The sequence below is a fragment of the Argopecten irradians genome, chromosome 11, assembly GCF_041381155.1.
Source record: "Argopecten irradians isolate NY chromosome 11, Ai_NY, whole genome shotgun sequence".
Lineage (NCBI taxonomy): Eukaryota > Metazoa > Mollusca > Bivalvia > Pectinida > Pectinidae > Argopecten > Argopecten irradians.
In genome coordinates this window covers 26,868,553-26,888,559 of record NC_091144.1, presented here as the reverse complement: position 1 = coordinate 26,888,559, position 20,007 = coordinate 26,868,553, and the positions used below count along the sequence as shown (strand labels likewise).

Below are 20,007 nucleotides of genomic sequence, written 5' to 3'. Positions count from 1 at the left end.
TGAAATAAACTAATAGCTGAGTAAGTTTACAGTGCGTGTTAATTCAAAATCCTATTACATAACCTATAGGTCGTATTGCCTATTAAGTACTTGTACATTGTGTGGACATGAACTGCTGACCGCGGTCGGAATGTCATACACAGGTCACTACTATACCTTACCTGATAAGGTCAGCCGACCCGGACTGACTCCGCACTGACCACCGGATTACACAAGGTACAAAATCATACAATAAAATTCAGTTAATATCGACATTAGTAAATAAGGGAGACATAATATACCGTCACATAAGGAGATATTTAGTATATATTATCTTTATGTCTTCCAGTTATCAAATAAAGTGTTATAATAAATATGTAATTGACATTTGAGTCTTGTAGACTGATAATTCAATAGATTCGGAATGAATGTACCCAAAGTTTATTACAGTATTACGTCAAAATTTAGGACATAAACTGGTTTTCTTTTAAATAGGCTATATGCTCAGTTTTATGACCATATATACATAAAGTATCATCGATATTCCAGGGGTTACATGAACTATCATTGCCGTCATATTCACCCCTGGAATTAGCCCACAGATACTCTGGCCCTGACACCAGACTTGGACATTATGACAGCTGCATGTCTGGTTAGACTTAGACCAGACATCTATCTGTCATAATGTCTAAGTCTGGTGTCAGGGCCAGAGTTTTTCGAGCTACCCTGGACTCGGACAATCTCATAGTAAAACTGGACGCAACACAAAAGAACATGTATTTTAGTCCTTTGATGTACATCAAAAGAGCCGCATATTTGCTGTTTGGCGTTGAAGTTGGGCGACGCGATCTCTGTAGTCTTCAAAGGAGTTTTTTCTGGTCTGTGATTGGTTAAGATTTTTTCCGTTGAGCTGCTTTCAGTCTTACTATGATATAGTCCAGGGGTGTGTAGATCGTAAGTGACCGGAACCCCTGGAGTATCAAGGATGCCCTGGACTATGTCACAAAAAAACACTATGGTTGACTGTATTGCTTTGAAGTAGGGCGTCGCTCTCTCTGTAATCGTCAAAGTAATTGACATTTTTTCTTCTGAATTGCCTTCAGTTTTTCTATGAGGTAGCACATGGTTGATATAAAGACAGTGTAAGAAACCCCTTTAGTATCGAGGATGGTCATAAAGAACAAGCTCTAAAACATGTCTTACATATACCTATGTAGTTACTCCAGTAAAACATGGAAGAACATTAGCTAGAAATCAACTTTTTCGAACGAACACAAAACGAAGAACATGTACCCCCTTTAGTGAATAAAAAAGAGAGAGGTCAAGCCTACAAAGTTTGACCCTTGACCATTTGCTCATTGACAAAATGGCTTTTACACTACGTACCAACTTACTATGTTTCTTAGTGTAATGGTGATGTAAATATACTGTATTATTCAACAGTTTACGAGGTATCGACCTAATGGCAGCTCAGTAAATAGTACATTTAAAAAATTCAATTATTCCAAGGGATTCAAATATGATGCAAGTGATTAAAATATAAGCATAGAAATATACTGTATCAGTTTCGGTATTGCTAGTATGTTTTCATAAGTTTGAGTCAGAGAACCAGCGTATTTAGCACACCTTCACTCGCTTTTTCTTGCATTTGAGCTACAATATTGCAACTATTATCAATGCACCATCGGCTCTGTTATCAAACAGATTATGATACGCCAAGCTAATACCACCATTGCCTCCATATGGTGCCCATATTGTACATACCGCGAAGTCTAGTCTTGTCGATATTTCCACCCCTCAGATATTTGTTTGCTGCATCAGATGCTAAATGCTCCGATTGCCACAAAAACAAACCGGTTGAAGACGTACATCATTGATAAGTCTTTCGTCTTGCATGTTTAATTATCTTTCGCTTCTTAATGACGATAAGACACCCTGATTTCTGTGGATCAAAGTGGATACTTGCAAACTTCGCCATTCAATGCAGGCGGCACTCACAGTGATTGTACGGGGATTACTGCCTTTAATCAATAATTCATAAAACTGTTTCGGTCCAAGGGCCCTGTTCTCCGTCTTCAACAGCTTGTTCGCAGTCAAAATTTCGAACTTCTGTCACAAAGTAGAGTAATCTCTTAATTAATAATAGCTTGAATAGTACCCGAATGTCCGCTTTTGATGTTGCTACTTAACCGTCGTCGTCATCAGCCAGGTCCATCCATCTTCGAGGGTTTCAACCCTTATCATGGCAGTCTCTTCGGATGGTAGGCCAGTAGGTGTGATCAGACCCTACTCTCAGACGGTTGACTTCTAGATACTCTCGCCTCTGTGCATGATTAGCTGTGGGATCCTCAACAGCCTACCTTCATCGGGAAGTTCCATGCCTGTCAGACTTTCCTTCCAAATTTGTCCAACAACTCAACATACTTGGTCCCAGTGTACAGTCAGTTCCAGTATTAACATTTTTTGTCTTGCTAGAAGATTTACAGCCTATGCCTGGTCGTAATGCTGTCGTCACCACCACTTTACACTCCCAGGCCGACATGCCACCCGCCGCTTCCTGCACTACCTAGATTGGTCTTGCTTGCTGCTTTCACCGGTGTTTGACACTCCTTCTGGAACTGGATAAATGTTAGCCCTTTATGTGCGATATTCTCTTCGCCATTCCTTTTCCATGATGTCCACAAGCTGCCTGAGCACCTGGTTATGTCTCCATGTGTATCGCTCTTGAGACGGTGCCACAATACGCGAAGAGATGATGTGCTCTAGGCATCCTGTCTCGTCACACTGATGGCATGTTTGCTCTTCCACCAGTCCCAATCTGTGAAGATTTGATGGTGTTGGAAGTACATCATAGACCGACCTCAGGATAAAGTAAAGCTGCCATGGTGTGCGTTTCCACATCATTGCTCAGGACAATTTCCTTTCTTCTGCTTCCGATGGTTCTTAACTGCCAATTTCTACTTATTTCATTCTCCTACCTGTCGCTTTTTCATGATGCCTATATCTCTTTGAACTTGTGTCTCCTCTCTGTTAGATTAGCTTGATTCCATCTGGTTGTCTGATCACTTTCCAACCCCTGTCTTCCAATACGGACTGTCGAGCGACGTCCTTGTGGTACAGTCGGCTGTCTGCCTATGTAACAGCCTTTCTGGCTGACTACCTCCTCCCTGTATTCACTTCTACTCCTGCTTGTCTTACTTTCTCATCTCTAGAGTCTTTGAGTGTCATGACAAGTCTTGCTTCTCCAGTCTTTAATTCTACTACCAATTTATAAACGGGAGCTGTAGTGTTGATGCCCGACTGTATAGTCCTGTTGATAAGAAGCACTGAGGAACCCCTAACCATCTCAAGAGATGTTTACTTATTCTCCTTTCAAGTCTCTCCACTGTTGTAACTTGATAGGGAATATCGTATACCCTCAATGGCCAGGAAAGCTGTGGCAGTAGTCCTTGTTGGAATATCTGCCTTGACCTTTCCTGATAGACCTGTCTTGTTGACATTCCTCAGCCTATACAAACTTGTTATCCTACCTTGCTTGATTGAATGAAGTACCACCAAGTTTGTTCAAGTGAATGATCTTGACCTTCATCCAAAGTCACAAGGTGCAAATAGGCTAATTTGTTTAAACCCCAATGTACTTTTTGTCTGTATCCTGCTGGGATGAAGAGTTATTAAGTGTGTTCAAATGAAGATACCGACTTTCCTTAAGGGTCAGTTTTTAAACGACTTGTCAGTAGTTCAGAGGTGTTGAGACATACAATATTGGGCCTTCCTTCAAGGTCACAGTGAATAATTACTTATAAATAACTAGTAGTCTTAGTAGTACTGTGATATTGAGTATTTAGCACAGTAGATGAAGCTCTTTCAAGTCTGTTTCCTTATATGACCTTGACTTACTTTCAAGGTCACAGTTGTCAGGAACTAACAACCTCTATAGCAATTTCAGCCCATTGGGCCTGTTGTATTTTATCCAAAGATTGATTTTCCACTACTGTATTCGTCCACACTGGTGTATTGTACTACCAGTAGGCAGATGACTGTGAGCTCCATGGGCTTCTTATTTGTGGTAGATACAGATGTTTAAAACCACAGGGACCTGGCACGAAAATTTCTAACCAAAAAAAAAAATTCAATAAATAAAAGACTTCATAAAGTACTGTGATATTGAGTATTTAGCACAGTAGATGAAGCTCTTTCAAGTCTGTTTCCTTATATGACCTTGACCTACTTTCAAGGTCACAGTTGTCAGGAACTAACAACCTCTATAGCAATTTCAGCCCATTGGGCCTGTTGTATTTTATCCAAAGATTGATTTTCCACTACTGTATTCGTCCACACTGGTGTATTGTACTACCAGTAGGCAGATGACTGTGAGCTCCATGGGCTTCTTATTTGTGGTAGATACAGATGTTTAAAACCACAGGGACCTGGCACAAAAATTTCTAACCAACAGTATACATATATATATATATATATTATAGTATGGATACTATAATATATATATGTATACTGTTGGTTAAAAATGTTCATGCCAGGTCCCTGTAAAACCATTTAACCACTTGCTGAAAGAGACATACTGGTTTAGCAGAGTTCCCCAGAGATATAGATATGATTCAAATCAATTGCTGCAGATCTGTATACACAAGATGAACTAACATCAAACAATTAGTATATTCTTTCATTTTTTATTATTATATGCCATAGAAGTTTTAAGCATATAAAAATCAGTAATAATGTTGTACTATTTCATTATTTATTATATGCCAGAGAGAATTTGTAAGCATATAAAAATCACTAACAATGTTGATGTACAGTACATTTGAAGTAGATATTAGAACAACCTCCTAAACAATGAAGTCCCGGCATAAATTCTATATCAACAAATATGATACATTGATGCATTTAAAAATTGATTTATGGTTTGAAGTATTTAAAGAAACTGAAGATAAAGAGGAATATGAAGGTTCATATCATCCTGTTTTGTGTGTCTTCTTTCCTAAGCTTAACTCTGTTAATGTTTAGCTAGGTACACATAAAAATTACATTATTAAAGAAGTATAAACTATACATTGTATTACATGAATAATACAAATTTTAAAGGGACAATTCAGTCTAAGAGTACATTAAAATTTGCAAATATTTTGGAAACAAACCAGTTCTAACAGAAATTACATGAGTTAGTTTTACTGTGATATGCCAGAAAAGTCCACTGTAGTGAAATGTATGTAAAATGCTCAAACACCCGTACTGTCCGCCATTACACATAGTGGTCAGATGTCTTGTATGCCGAACCCTGGCCCTTGCCAGTGTAGTAAAGAAATTTTAGCCTAGAACTACTCAAATCGCTCTTTCAGTAGCGTGTTTACCTTATTGGATGCATGTTCTTGTCTAAAAATAATTTCATCGACTCATCTGTGGTTATGTCTTGCATTTGTTTAACGTGTATGACTTACACTCGGGTATGGGTACAGCGTACATGTTGTAGCTGCTAATAGTATTGATCAACAATTTGGAAGTTCAACGGTATCAATCAAAACACTTAACAATGTCGTAAAATTTGTCAATGTTTCTTGTTAAATGTTTCATAAGAAATCTAGAACAATATGCTTATGTCATATTTTGCTTTGCGGTTATGTAACAGAATTAGCCTCACTGAATTGTCTCTTTAAAGTTATTGTAATAGACCCCCCCCCCCCCTGCAATTATTCGCAACTATACAGAACTACCATATGGACAGGAATTTATCTTTTGAAAACTTCAAATTGATAGTAACTTACATTGTAGTTATGTACAAATGACAAATAACAGCATTTGAATATAAAATTTTCTCTGAGATCCAAATTATATAATTTGCATTGATACATAAATTTCATTAGCAGTTCATTATCAATGAATGACAAAACAAGTACATTTGTGTATTGAGCACAAACAGAATGACATATGGATGGAGAAGTATATATGTAAAATTGATACAGATGTAAGAAAGATACACAATCGTATTTACATTTAAAAATATGTTCCTCTAGCTAGCTTTTTCATGATAAAGACTACAGAAAAACTTTTCAAGCTATAAGCATCTCTCTCTCTCTCTCTCTCTCTCTCTCTCTCTCTCTCTCTCTCTCTCTCCATAAAAAAACGACTTTTCCATGCATGACACGATTTTTCTGTCTTTCTGTCGTCATCACAATCCTAGCACTACACAAGATCATTTACTCTATTATACAGTATGAACGCTCAAACAGTCGGTTACATGCATTATGCATTCACTCTTAAATTGAACACTAAAATAAAAGTAATAATACTTAACTATAAACATTAATTGAAATTGGTTTTTAGGTTGGTATTACACAGCAGTGGCAGAGTCTTGGGGGAAAACCCCTCAACCTACAGCCTTTATCTGACATCTGTCAAAAGCTTTGTTTTTAACTGAGAGATTGAGGGTTGGTTTTCACCACTAAGACAACATTCACCCAAAGCAATGGATCTGGACCTTTTCCAATATGGGAGATCAATTATCCGCAGACACCATATACACTTTGTATATGTATCAATTACCAGAATCAAGAATGTGACAGATGGTCGGTATAAACAGAATTTCTATAATACAGAGCTCATGACATTAAAATTATTTGTCAGTATACACAATGTTTCCCTAATATTAAAGATGTCATTGTAATAGATGATTGGTATACAAAGTGTTTCTTGTAAAAATGTAATTGATAATGGTTGGTATACACAAAATTCCCTGTCAAAGAGCTTGTAATGTAATTGATAATGGTCGGTATACACACTATTCCATGTCAAAGAGCTCGTAATGTAATTGATAATGGTCAGTATACACAATATTCCATGTCAAAGAGCTCATAATGTAATTGATAATGGTCGGTATATGCAGTACTCCCTTACAGAGCTTGTGTTGTTGTAATTATTGGTCGGTATACGTAGTGCTCCCTTACACAGAGCTCTTGACATTGTAAAGACTGGTCGATATACACAATATTTCCCTTACACTGAGCCAGGCATGGGCACAATTACTTCAAAATGTAAATTAATTAATAATCGATTACGTTAGCTGGAAAATTCAGTAATCGATTATTAATCGATTACAGGTACCATTGACCTTTAGTATTCGATTACGAGCTATCGATGTACATTTAAACACAAAATTAATTTGAAATTACATTCCAATTACATTCGATTACGATAATTAAATATGATTTATTAGATTTTATCTTCTAATCACAGATATTTATGAGATTAGTCATATTTCTTACTGATTTGATATCAATTCCAGACCATTAAAATAGTATCATATAAATTTGTCAAATTGTTTTTTATGTAAAATTGTGATTTTCAAGATATATACCACCTGTCCCAGCATGTGCGCACATCGTGCTTTTTAAACTGGAATGACATTGAAAGATTACCATGTTGCATTCTTTCAAAATTGTTTAATTGACAACCTGCAATTGCAGATAACAGTATAAACACAACAAGTTTAGAAAAGATATCTTGTAATACCTGAAATATCAATTCTTAGAGTTCTTCTGAATGAGGAAAGCATAAATACTGTATAGTCCAGTGTAAATTTTTCTTATCATTTATAATTTTCAATGCACCATTCATGTTAAATACAGTAAAAAAGTTGATTAAGTATATAATTTAAAAAAGATTTATTCAAAGAAAAAATGTGACCTTATGCTTCTAAGAACTAAACAAAGTATAATTTTGATTTGATTGTATACTAGAAGGTGAAAAGGATCGACAGCATACTGATTAATATAAACACAGTCCATTATTGACGTTCTGCATTGATTTCCTAAAAAACAACAGAGTACAGTTGGAAATCTGAGGAGATATACTCCCTAAAACAACTAAATTGAACCTTATTCAATAACCTGTTGGCTTTTATGAAAACAATGACCTTTCTATGGTTTAATACAATAATTCTCCTATGCACTTTGGCACACTAGGTGTTGATGAAACTAAAAATTTAGTCTTATAAAGGTGTATCCTGTGATTGACAATTCATTTGGTATTCTTTATTTGCCTTTCTAGCTCCTTACAGTTTTCAGAAAACGAAATTAAAAAGATTATGCACGATACCAATATTAGACAATGTGTTACCCAATTTATCATTAGTTTTAAGTTTGAACTACCATCAGATAAGAAGAACTTTTTAACAATTCAAAACCTATCTTAGTTATAACTTGGGTGCCAAAATCAACTTCATAATTGATAAAATGTTATTTGCGATTACTTGAGAAGAAATTTGTAAATTAATTTACAATCATGTTACGATTACAGCGATTTTCGATTACCCTTCATGCCGGCCACTGAGCTCATGTCACTAAAAGATTGTCAACATACATGTATTTCATTACACAGATTTATTATATCCTGACTATTAGCAAGCATATCCAAAGAGGACAACCACCTTAAATTAAAGTTATTTTTATAGGTCATGATGGTCACTATACAATATACTCCATTCACACAGAACTGAAAAATACATGTTGAATGAATAATGTGGCTAGCTAAAGTTATATGTATGTATCTAAAAGTCCTACATTTCATGTGCAGAATATTTACACCAGTATTGGAGAACTCAGCAGTTGCGGTCTGATGGTTGCTGGTAAGGAAGATTTAAGTGTGAAAATATTTCCTCTTCACTAGATGCTGGAAGCTTTTTGTTCTGCAACAAACAAACAAAAGTAGTGAAATAATAAAGATAGAACAAGGAATAATTTATTTGTATCCTTAAACAATTTTTAAGAAAATATTTCGATAGTCAAATCAATTTCTTGTCCAAGTATAAAGAAATTATCTCCCCTTCTAAAATATCTCCTCAAAAATATGACAAAATCTTTTCTTGCAAAAACAATAATTATTAGACAATATATATCATTTTATTGTCTCTATTTTATGATAGTGATTTTTTTTTTCAAAACCGTAATATTTGCTATAGAATAAATAACTGCAAATGAGTACTGATAAAGGTAACTCAAATTGTTACTGAGCAATGCATTATCTAGCAGGTACGTGCCATTTATCCATTTTCTTGTTGCCTTGAAATTCATATAATTTTTGAAAAAATTGTTTCAATATCATTTTCACTGACTCTCACACCATAAAATTTACAAAGCATGATTCAAACATAAACACAAAACATTTTCACATTATTTAGTTTGTTACATTTTACCAACTTACTGAAACTCTTTTGTAACTAGAAAACATATGTAAGACATAGAAATTCTCCCCTGAGGAAACATTTAGACTTGACACATGCCTATTTCATGACAAAGACATACATACTTATATCATTAATTTTTTCTTTGTTTTCATACTAAATCAGATTATCTGGCTTTTTGATTGGCCAATATTTTTTTTCCATACCACTATGAAATAAAATCTGAGAATGGTGTGAAACCCAGACGTTATCGTGACATCACAATAAAGAATCGTGACATCACAATAAAAACCTTGACATTGCATATTGATTCGATAAAAGAATCCCTTGAAAAATCACTAGAAAAGTGCATTTAAACGTACTTATCAAATAGATTATAAAATTAATTATAAGCATTGATGTCGCTATTTTTTAATATTATCAGGTTATCAAAAAAAAATTTTGCTTGCAAACTTTTGTGAGAATCAGTTCGCAAACAAATTTTTTTTCATAGCCCGATAAAATTAAAAATAGTGACATCAATATACTTAAATATATTTTAATTGTTGAATTGTTATAATACTAACCAGTTCAAAGTTCCATAGACCATGGCTTGTAAGTTTGTGGTTGAGGGTCTTCTGTGAATACAATCTGATGTCACGGTTGAACTGCTTACTTCCTGTCCAACCTAACAGGGCGTAGTAATACATGCTGTAAGGGGCAATCACAAGGTCAACTCTACGAGCTGTCCATGTACGAGGTGATGTGGCCAAGGTAATCGGAGAGGGCTCCCCTTCACACAGTCGCTGTTTCTTGCTATGTGGTTCGTAGTCGTCCGCTGTACAGGTCTCAATGCCTCTGACCGGGGCATTATTAGACATCAGAAACCGATACTCACTGGGGTTGATTTTCTCATGGCAGAAACGTTTAGGAAGTTTCATTAGTCCAAGCCATTTTTCATAGTGATCCATGTGTCCTTTTGTATTGTAGTCTCGTGATAACACTCGGTCACCATAAGAACTCTTTTCCAGTTTTCCACACAACACAAGCGATCTTTGTTCCAACTGTGTAAGTAGCTTTGGTAGAAAGTTCACCTCCTTCCCCTCCTCGGGATGGCTGAACAGCAAGTCTATGTCATGGCCGCAGGATTTACCTCTAAAATGACACAGATGAATTTCAGATAAAAATATGTTAGTGTGCTACGAAATACAGTCATAAAAGTTTTAAAAAATGACAATTCAACTAATTGTATGTATGTTTTTGTATGTTGCTTAGCACAACATACAAGTATGTATCATGTCGCTTAAAGATACTCCACTGCCGACAGAGCATAAACGATACTCATCATTTGAACAATAATTGGTGTTTAATCATTTATATATGTCTAATTAACACAAAAAAAAATAATATGAAATAATTCATTTTGATTTTGGTGCATGAGAAATAAGTACTTCATTCCATATAGGACATAGTGCCACAGATTTTTTTTCCACATGAAATTATTTATTTTCAGGGTTCGAAATTAACACTCGCACACACTCGCCAAATGCGAGTTAGTTTTTGAAATGGCGAGTGGAAAAATATTGTACTTGCATTTTTTGGCGAGCGGGTGCATCGTTCGTCATTTCAAATACATATGTATAGTTACTAAATTTTCCAATCAATACACCTGTCCTAAATTGTGTGCCAAACTATAGCCTAAATGAATCGTGAATCGGAAGCACAACATTCCAAATGCAGCGTCTTGTCGACACTTTGAAATACTGTATACTTTCAAGCGTCTCAAAAACAGCGACATTGATTTGGTATTGAAAAGTTTAGAGGTGTTCCGTGAAAAATATGTCTTCCTAATGTTTTAAGTAGTTTGCTAAAAGCATGCACAAGATGAAAAAGGACAAGTATAAATCCTGCTGTTATTTGCAGTTAAGATTAGAATAGACAAAAACACTTTAATCATATATAAGGTTTTTTTTATATATTTTTTTTTATTTGCACAAAATGCTAAATAATTGTCATTCTGAAAATAAAAAGTTGTCAAACTACACTTATATAACGACACTAAAACGTAAAACATTTATTGTTATATACAATAAATAAATACAAGAGGCCCATAGGCCTTAACGGTCATCTGATTATTAGTACAATACAACATAGTCGTTTAAAGATTTTAGCCTATTTGACCCATGACCTTGATTGAAGGTCAAGGTAATTCATTTGAACAAACTTTGTAGCCCTTCATCCCAGCATGCTACATGCCCAATATCAGTACCCTGGGCCTTCTTATTCTTGAGAAGAAGTCATTTAAAGATTTTAACCTATTTGCCGCCCGTGACCTAAAATGAAGATCAAGGTCATTCATTTGAATACACTTGATAGCCCTTCATCCCAGCATGCTACATGCCCAATATCAGTACCCTTGGCCTTCTGGTTCTTGAGAAGAAGTCATTTAAAGATTTTAGCCTATTTGACCCCCGTGACCTTGAATGAAGGTCAAGGTCATTCATTTGAACAAACTTGGTAGCCCTTCATCCCAGCATGCTACAGGCCAAATATCAGTACCATAGGCCTTCTGGGTCTTCAGCAGAAGTCGTGTAAAATTTTTAGCCTTTTTGACCCCCATGACCTTGAATGAAGATCAAGTTCATTCATTTGAACAAATTTGTTAGCCCTTCATCCCAGCATGTCAAAGGCCTAATATCAGGTCTCTAGGCCTCTTAGTTATTGACAAGAAGTTGTTTAAATGATTTTAGCCTATTTGACCCCTGTGACCTTGTATGAAGGTCAAAGTCCTTCATTTGAACAAACTTGGTAGTCCTTCATCCCAGCATCCTACAGGCCAAATATCAGTCCCCTGGGCCTTCTGGCTCTTCAGAAGAAGTCGTTTAAAGATTTAAGCCTTTTTGACCCCTGTGACCTTGAATGAAGGTCAAGGTCATTCATTTGAACAAACTTGGTAGCCCTTCATCCCAGCATGTACCAGGTCCAATATCAGTACCCTGAGCCTTCTGGTTCTTGAGAAGAAGTCGTTTAAAGATTTTAGCCTTTTTGACCCCTGTGACCTTGAATGAAGGTCAAGGTCATTCATTTGAACAAAATTGGTAGCCCTTCATCCCAGCATGTACTAGGTCCAATATCAGTACCCTGAGCCTTCTGGTTCTTGAGAAGAAGTCGTTTAAAGATTTTAGCCTTTTTGATCCCTTTGACCTTGAATGAAGGTTAAGGTCATTCATTTGAACAAACTTGGTAGCCCTTCATCCAAGCATGTCACAGGTCTAATATCAGTACCCTGAGCCTTCTGGTTCTTGAGAAGAAGTCCTTTAAAGATTTTAGCCTATTTGACCCCTGTGACCTTGAATGTATGTCAAGGTCATTTTTTTTACAAACTTGGTAGCCCTTCATCCCAGCATGCTACAGGCCTAATATCAGGTCTCTAGGCCTCTTAGTTATTCACAAGAAGTTGTTTAAAGAATTTTAGCCTATTTGACCCCTGTGACCTTGAATGAAGGTCAAGGTCATTTATTTGAACAAAATTGGTAGCCCTTCATCCCAGCATGCCACAGGCCTAATATCAGGTCTCTAGGCCTCTTAGTTATTCACAAGAAGTTGTTTAAAGAATTTTAGCCTATTTGACCCCTGTGACCTTGAATGAAGGTCAAGGTCATTTATTCGAACAAACTTTGTAGCACTTCATCCCAGCATGTTACAGGCTTAATATCAGGTCTCTAGGCCTCTTAGTTATTCACAAGAAGTTGTTTAAAGAATTTTAGCCTATTTGACCCCTGTGACCTTGAATGAAGGTCAAGGTCATTTATTTGAACAAACTTGGTAGCCCTTTATCCCAGCATCCTACAGGCCAAATATCAGTACCCTGGGCATTCTGGTTCTTGAGAAGAAGTCGTTTAAAGATTTTGGCCTTTTTTGACCCCTGTGACCTTGAATGAAGGTCAAGGTCATTCATTTGAACAAACTTGGTAGCCCTCCATCCCAGCAACCTACAGGCCAAATATGAGTACCCTGGGCCTTCCGGTTATTGAGAAGAAGTTGTTTGAATGAAAAGTTTACGCACGGCGCACGGCGCACGGCGCACGGCGACGGACGGACGGTGCATGATGACAATAGGTCATCCTGACCCTTCGGGTCAGATGACCTAAAAATAGTTATCAATGAATTGGTTAATTTTAATACAAATTTCAAAGTGGCAAGCAAGTTTCTGATTTGGCGAGTTGAAATTTTACCAACTTGCCAAAAATGGATAGTGGCTTAAAAAGTTAAATTCTACCCCTGATTTTCATTGTTTTCATTGGAAAATAAAATTAGAACCTTTTCAATAGTGGTAATGATGTAAAGTAATGAACTTTTGTGATTTGTCAGTGGTAGAGCATATCTAAAGAGTATCTACATACCTTCGGAATCCACCAGTTAGTGTCACAATAACACCCGGTAAGATCCTCTCGGCTTCTGCTCTGATAACAGCGGTCAAATTCTCAGCCTCTATCAGCTGGACCTGGTCAATCAAATCATCATGGAAGGCCAGGCCTGGACAATGGTCAAGGAAGATGTAATTATTTACAAAGGTTACTTAAATTTCAAAACTCTACGGCAATTTGTGGAGTATTCCTTTCATAACCCTTACTTTATTTTTTTTAACAAGTTAATAATACTCAAACACCAGTAGTGAACACATGCATATTACAATATAGAAACTAATATTAGTTAAGCGAGATAAATCTCTTTTAAAAATATACCTGTATAGTGTATTTTTAAAAGGGATTTATCTAGCTTAACAAAAATACACTGAACAGGTATGTTGTAATTATGTTGAATTAATACACACATACAAAATACAGATAACAGGTGTGAAAGTACAAAACTGATTTACATGTGATATCTATATATTCTATCTAGAAATTGGACAATGTAACTGTGTAATATCTCTATTGAAGCAACAGTAATTTAGGCTATACAGTGCATTTTCTAGCTTTATATGGCAGGAACCCTTGGCTAAGTAATTTTGAAAGAGAATCATCTCATGGAGATAATTTCCAAAAGGAAACTTTTTCTTTCCCCCACTTTTTCTTGGGATCAGGTGATTTAGGGAAGGAAAGTAATTCCTTTTGGGCAGGGCCCATAACAAGTTGTATATAACCCCATTGAAAGTGCCTTTTTATACCAAAGAAGTATAGTTTATACTTACCCCACTGAACCATCCAGTTCTTGCGTTCACACTTGGCCTGAGCCTCCGCCACCGTGTTCACTCCCTGTTCTACCCAGATCTTGGCAGTGGCTGGTCCCACCCCAAAAATTGTGGAGAAAAGCTGATACAGCAACAAACAAGGTTTTAGATAGAAATTACCATTATTATCAGTGTATCATAAAACACCTTATAGACAGTAAACTCTTTTCCATATTTTTAAATAAAAATAACCTTTCTCATCATTTAAAAGTTTTCTCCTCGAAAATAAGTTTATTTGCAGTTACCCAATCGAAGGCATTAAGAAGTATCCTTAATAACAATTTTTGACAAAATCTCAAATCAAATAATAAAGAGAAAATTACAATCATCACAAACCGCCTGTGGTAAACATACCTTGACTTTCTGAAACCATGGATCTTTTAATGTTTCTTCTACCTCTGTGGCGAATCCTTCAGCAAGAATCTCCTGCAATTGAAATCAGAAGTTGTATGGTTGTAAAGCACAATGATAAATACAATCCTTATTTTTAAGAACAATTCTCATTCAATAAAAGAATTTTGTTCTCCTTTTAATTGTTTTGAAAGAATTTCTTTTGAGAGGAATTTATTAAAAATGAAAGAATTTCTTTTGTGAGGAAGTTATTAATCATTATATGATTTACAAATACACAAAGCAGATTTTTGCCTAAATGGAACTGCAGAAGGTAATTTTTATTTGTACTATCATTATACACTGATACTGATAATAATAGAAAGCATGGTTAGTGAGTCCATGTCAGTGCAAACTGTAATAATGAATAATATACTTGGTATTTGTAATGAATAATATACTGGGTATTTGTAAAACAATCATATTAATTGAATGACAGAAATGGCACCTTTTGTTGGTATTATTCAATAAAATCATTGGCATCTTTGAATTGGTATTCAATAAAATTGGTACATTCTGTATAGGTGATATTCAATAGAATTGATACCATTAGTTGCCAACGTCATTGTACAGATAATTAATCATGTACTGCATAAGCAACCCAAGGAACCACACCCTATCCGTATTTTTACTTATTCCGTTTTTGCATAATAAAGAATTATCTCCCTTGTAGGTAGATATCCATTGTAACATCATTGTTTTGTGAGCAGAATTCACCTTGCCTTTTCGGCAAAGTATGATATGAAGCTATCAAACACATGACGTCACAATCAATATCTACTTGCAAGGGCAGATAACTCTGTAATATGCAATACAAAATATTGATGACCTGTCTGCTGTGACCCCCAAAATATAAGTGACCTCTGACCTGTTTGACATTTTGACTTACCTTAATGACCTGTCTGCTATGACCCCCAATGTCTTTCTGACCTTTGACCTGCTTGACATTTGTGATTACGAATGGCAGTGACTTCAACACACAAGAAGCCCTGCGGAAAGCCAGTGAGCGTAGGTGGTCCTGACCACTGTCGACGAACTCTGCCTTCATCTGAAGTACTTCTAGAGCATTCTAATCAGCGAAAAATGGGCAAGATCAAGGTTAAAGGCACCAAAATACTTAACAAAGCTTTACCACAGTAAACCAGATAACTTTAGAGCTCACCCTAGCACACTAGTACTGGGTAAAATGCAATGAAAACCAAACAGACATTGAGTTGGAAGGTAATCATTTTTTATCAAATACAGTATTTCTCAAATACTCCAAGATTCTTTTTGATAATATCACTCGTTCAAATTGGTCAATTGGTTGTATGAGGATAATTATACTACAATATCTTTTTCATTTTTCTTCTATTCTGCATAGATTTAGATTTTCCATGTGTTCTTTTAGGTTCTTTTGAAAAGTAACATATTTTAAATAGTACTATTCTTGTTATTTTTATGGTTATGTACCATACATACATGTATAATGTAGACATGGTTTTAGGAGAGTGAGACTCAATATAAATAAACACTAATTAATGTTGTTGTTGTTAATATAACAAATCTTACACAGAATATCTCATTGAAGTGTCGTAGGGGCGTAGCACGTTGACACGCCCACTCTGTAGTAGTGATCTGCTGTAGTGACTCCAGAGGGGCTGCACTTTCCTCCTGGCAAAGAAAGCACAGTCGACATATACAGTGTGTTATATACACTTTAACCAGATTGTAAAGAACATTTTATAAAAGAATAAAATTTTGAATAAAGTCATATTTTAAAAACTGATAAACTTTTAACCAATGATTGAGTTCATCTTGTCATTTATTAAATCTACAACTTCATTTTTTTTCAGAGATTGGATAATAAGAAATTATATTCAGGTGTATGTATATTTACTGTACCATACTGTATTTTATATGATAAATGATAGACATAAGCTACATATGTATTAGCATCTGTGTCCATAATAAATGTAATATTTGTATACATTTATAATGAAACATTAGGTTATAATTATCAAAATGACAAAAGTCAAATCATCCCTTTATATGTATACATGCACACAAAATCTGGGTACTTTCTTTTCTCCCTCTCTCTCTCTCTCTTTTAAAAAAAAAAAAAAACAAAAAACAAAAAAACACTTATATCATGATGTGCAGTACCTCTGGAGGGGGTTCCGGTATTCTGTGTTCGTCTTCTACTGGTATAATTTCAGCTTTTTTAATACATGCTGTAAACCATGTCAACTTAAGAAGTTCCATTCCTTTCAATATAGAATAATCCACAATCTTGAGTTTGCGTGCAACTTTGTATCTGTTGTCTAATTCACTTACAATGTGTGTCACCCTTGGACTGAAAATCAATTAAATAAATCATAACATTGTATTTAAACTACTACTAGAGTGTGAATGTTATATTACATGAATAAAAAATAAACAAAAAATCAGCTGTTATTTCCATACAATTCAATTTTTTCACATTTTTATATTATATTATCAAGATAATTTTTTTTAAAACAAATAATTAATGCAATGTGACATAAATGTGTATATGCTTATTTATTTGATCTTGGATAGACAGATGCTAATTTTCATATTTTAAAGTTGTCCCCAAATATATCCTGCCTATAACATATCTAAAATGTACAATATATATATATTATATCACTTTTTATCAAAAATGGCGGTCATCTTTAATTTGGCGGCCATCTTGGATTATTTCAATCGGCCCATATCTGAAATTGATCTGGTAACCAGTTTCTATCAAGCAAGAATTCGCGCTTTTACTACGAAAGCCACATTTTTTCACCATTCTGTCAGACTATCCAGTAAGCGTACAATTACATGTCAATTAAAATTCCGTTACTCAGTATTTTTTTAACAAACAGAGAATTATCGTTTCTTCAGAACGTTATCAAATCGATTTAATGTATTTTTCGTGCGTAAAATGAGTATAGGTCAAAGAAAACGCATTTATAACCAATGTAATTCTGGTTGGTAAGTTAACAATGTGAACGAAATTATGCATGCAAGCTTTTTCATACAAAACTATTACCCAAATGACTCCACAACGGATAGTTTTTTGCGCCTGGCTCCAGATTTAATATCCTTTAAACGCTTCTTTTGAATCCTTGTAGGTACAATGTAAACCACTACGGGTTTGCTCTCGCTGGTACTCGCTTCAGTGTCGCTCATATTTGTAAATTTCTTGACGAAAACACACCACACTGATTCTTGCTGAACAAGGAAAACGAAAGTTGTAGACTAAATTTAAAATCGAAATCCGGAAAAAGAAAGAAAGAAAATAATACGTTGTATTTTCTGCGGAATATCAGTTGACGGTGAATTTCATATCCAAATTATGTAAAATGTAAATGTATTATACTGAATAAGTACGGATTAAAGCTATATTTCATTTTAAATAATCAAGTGTATTATCTCGCCTTCGTCCCCTTTCCTTATTAGTGTTCGATACCAACTTCCTGTCGACAGGTGGCGCGTTGCGAACCTAAACAATTTTTCTTGCGCTGGCATCATAAAAATCAATATTTTCTTTTGTCTCGGTAAGTATTTCATATATCAACGAAAGCATATATAAATAGAATTGTGTATATACGTGTGTAAATATTGATGTTAATGATTTAGAAAAAAAAGTCATAGGCCTATCTGTATTCTTTTCCAACTTTGATACTATAAATAGCGGTAAGTTCCTCCCCCCCCCTCACTCCCCGACTTCAAATCCCAACCCAAGATTTTATTAATTAAAATATATAAAGGTCATTTGTATTCGTTTCCTTACCACTAGTGTTGAACCAATTTATGTTTTACGCTTCTCATCATATTATTTTGTAGGCGTATCGCCCACCACACCTAACCCAGGTTCTGGTAAGGGGTCACAAAGGGTGTCTATTACGTAGAAATGAACAACTCACATAAACATTTCAACAGGTGTATTGAAAACGGACCACAGTTAAATATATGTATACAACATTACATATAACGACGGACACACGTCGCCCCTTACCAATACCTATTGGCTGCCGCTGGGACACACACACATACATATAAGGGGCCAGTTCCCGGCTTCAGTGCAGACATACAACCAATATTACATAAACTCACCATGAACACAAACACCAACACAGTCAGTCCACTTAGTTCACACATGACAACGGAGCAGTCTCAGCCCAAAGAGCTCTGTACTACCCTTAAAACACATGTGCACACGAAACGATATAAAACACACAGACCAATCGGTGCTTACGATACATTGACACACCCACCCTAACTCTCATCCAGTCATACGACATTTGTCCTGCGACGGTAATACACATGCACAGCATGGACGACTGAAGACAACAAACGATGAATCCTAGCGACGGTAACATGTAAATAACACATATAAATTAGTTCTTAAAAGTTATCACACATCCACACACTTTTATCACGTTCTCCCGTAGTAGGCCTACACCATCCATGCTCACATTCATGTACCAAACTTTCACTATTCTCTAAGATTAATAGAATCTTACATGGTTCTGTCAAGTGGACAGGGATATCTCTACCAGAGTGAAAGATTTTGGCACGTCAACCCGAGGTTTGCTTAGGGTTGATGGCCACTTGACGCAATATTTGATTCTTTTTCTCTCATGCTTATTTAAGAAAAAATACGAAATTCCCGTTGCTTTCTAGCTTTTTGATCGCGTCAGGATCACAGGAACATAGATATGTGTCAAAATTGATGACGTTATTGACAATGCACATCGCAGCTTTGCCGCATGTATTGATGACATCATCTTATTGTCTAGTGCGTGTGAGCTGTCTTACACCCCCTTGTATAAGATAGGGATGTCTTTTTCCCTAGCAACCACAGGATATCCCTGTGGGAGTATGGGAGAAAAATGCCATCTTCAAGTCAGATCATGGGTAAATCAAAACAAATACCATTTGAATGGTAAATATTATAGTAAAGCCAGGTGAAGGGGGCACATTGTTAGAGGGTATAGCACACAGGACACTATTTAACCTAAATTCGTAGACTCTTAACACACTCAGCAATATAGTGTCCAATGATAAATCACTATACATGTACATGTATAGGCCTCTCACATGAGAGGGAGGGGATGCTCTACATGTACTTACCACCTTCTCAGTCTTAGCATCTACATTTTTAGCTCACCTGGCCCGAAGGGCCGGTGAGCTTATGTCATGGCGCGGCGTCCGTCGTCCGTCGTCCGTCCGTCCGTCCGTCGTC

General features: G+C 35.8%; 1 protein-coding gene across 1 annotated transcript; it reads right to left on the bottom strand.

Moving 5' to 3' along the window:
- Window positions 1-8,319: 8,319 nt before the first annotated feature.
- On the bottom strand, window positions 8,320-18,028 carry LOC138335148 (DNA nucleotidylexotransferase-like). The gene is made up of 9 exons (XM_069284096.1): window positions 17,809-18,028; window positions 16,917-17,106; window positions 16,323-16,424; window positions 15,661-15,840; window positions 14,736-14,807; window positions 14,343-14,463; window positions 13,552-13,684; window positions 9,736-10,303; window positions 8,320-8,674 (listed from the first exon to the last, which is right to left on the bottom strand). Exons 1-9 carry the CDS (start codon window positions 17,946-17,948, stop codon window positions 8,588-8,590), a joined length of 1,593 nt encoding a protein of 530 aa, XP_069140197.1. The 5' UTR covers window positions 17,949-18,028; the 3' UTR covers window positions 8,320-8,587.
- Between the last annotated feature and the right edge of the window lie 1,979 nt (window positions 18,029-20,007).

What these genes read in the sequence shown, in the direction of transcription:
- LOC138335148 (XM_069284096.1), bottom strand. Translation starts at nt 17,948, where the DNA reads ATGAGCGACACTGAAGCGAGTACCAGCGAGAGCAAACCCGTAGTGGTT. An exon ending in TACCGGAACCCCCTCCAGAG is followed by an intron (nt 16,425 to 16,916) that starts GTACTGCACATC and finishes TTTCTTTGCCAG; the next exon opens with GAGGAAAGTGCAGCCCCTCT. An exon ending in CATGGTTTCAGAAAGTCAAG is followed by an intron (nt 14,464 to 14,735) that starts GTATGTTTACCA and finishes TTGCTGTATCAG; the next exon opens with CTTTTCTCCACAATTTTTGG.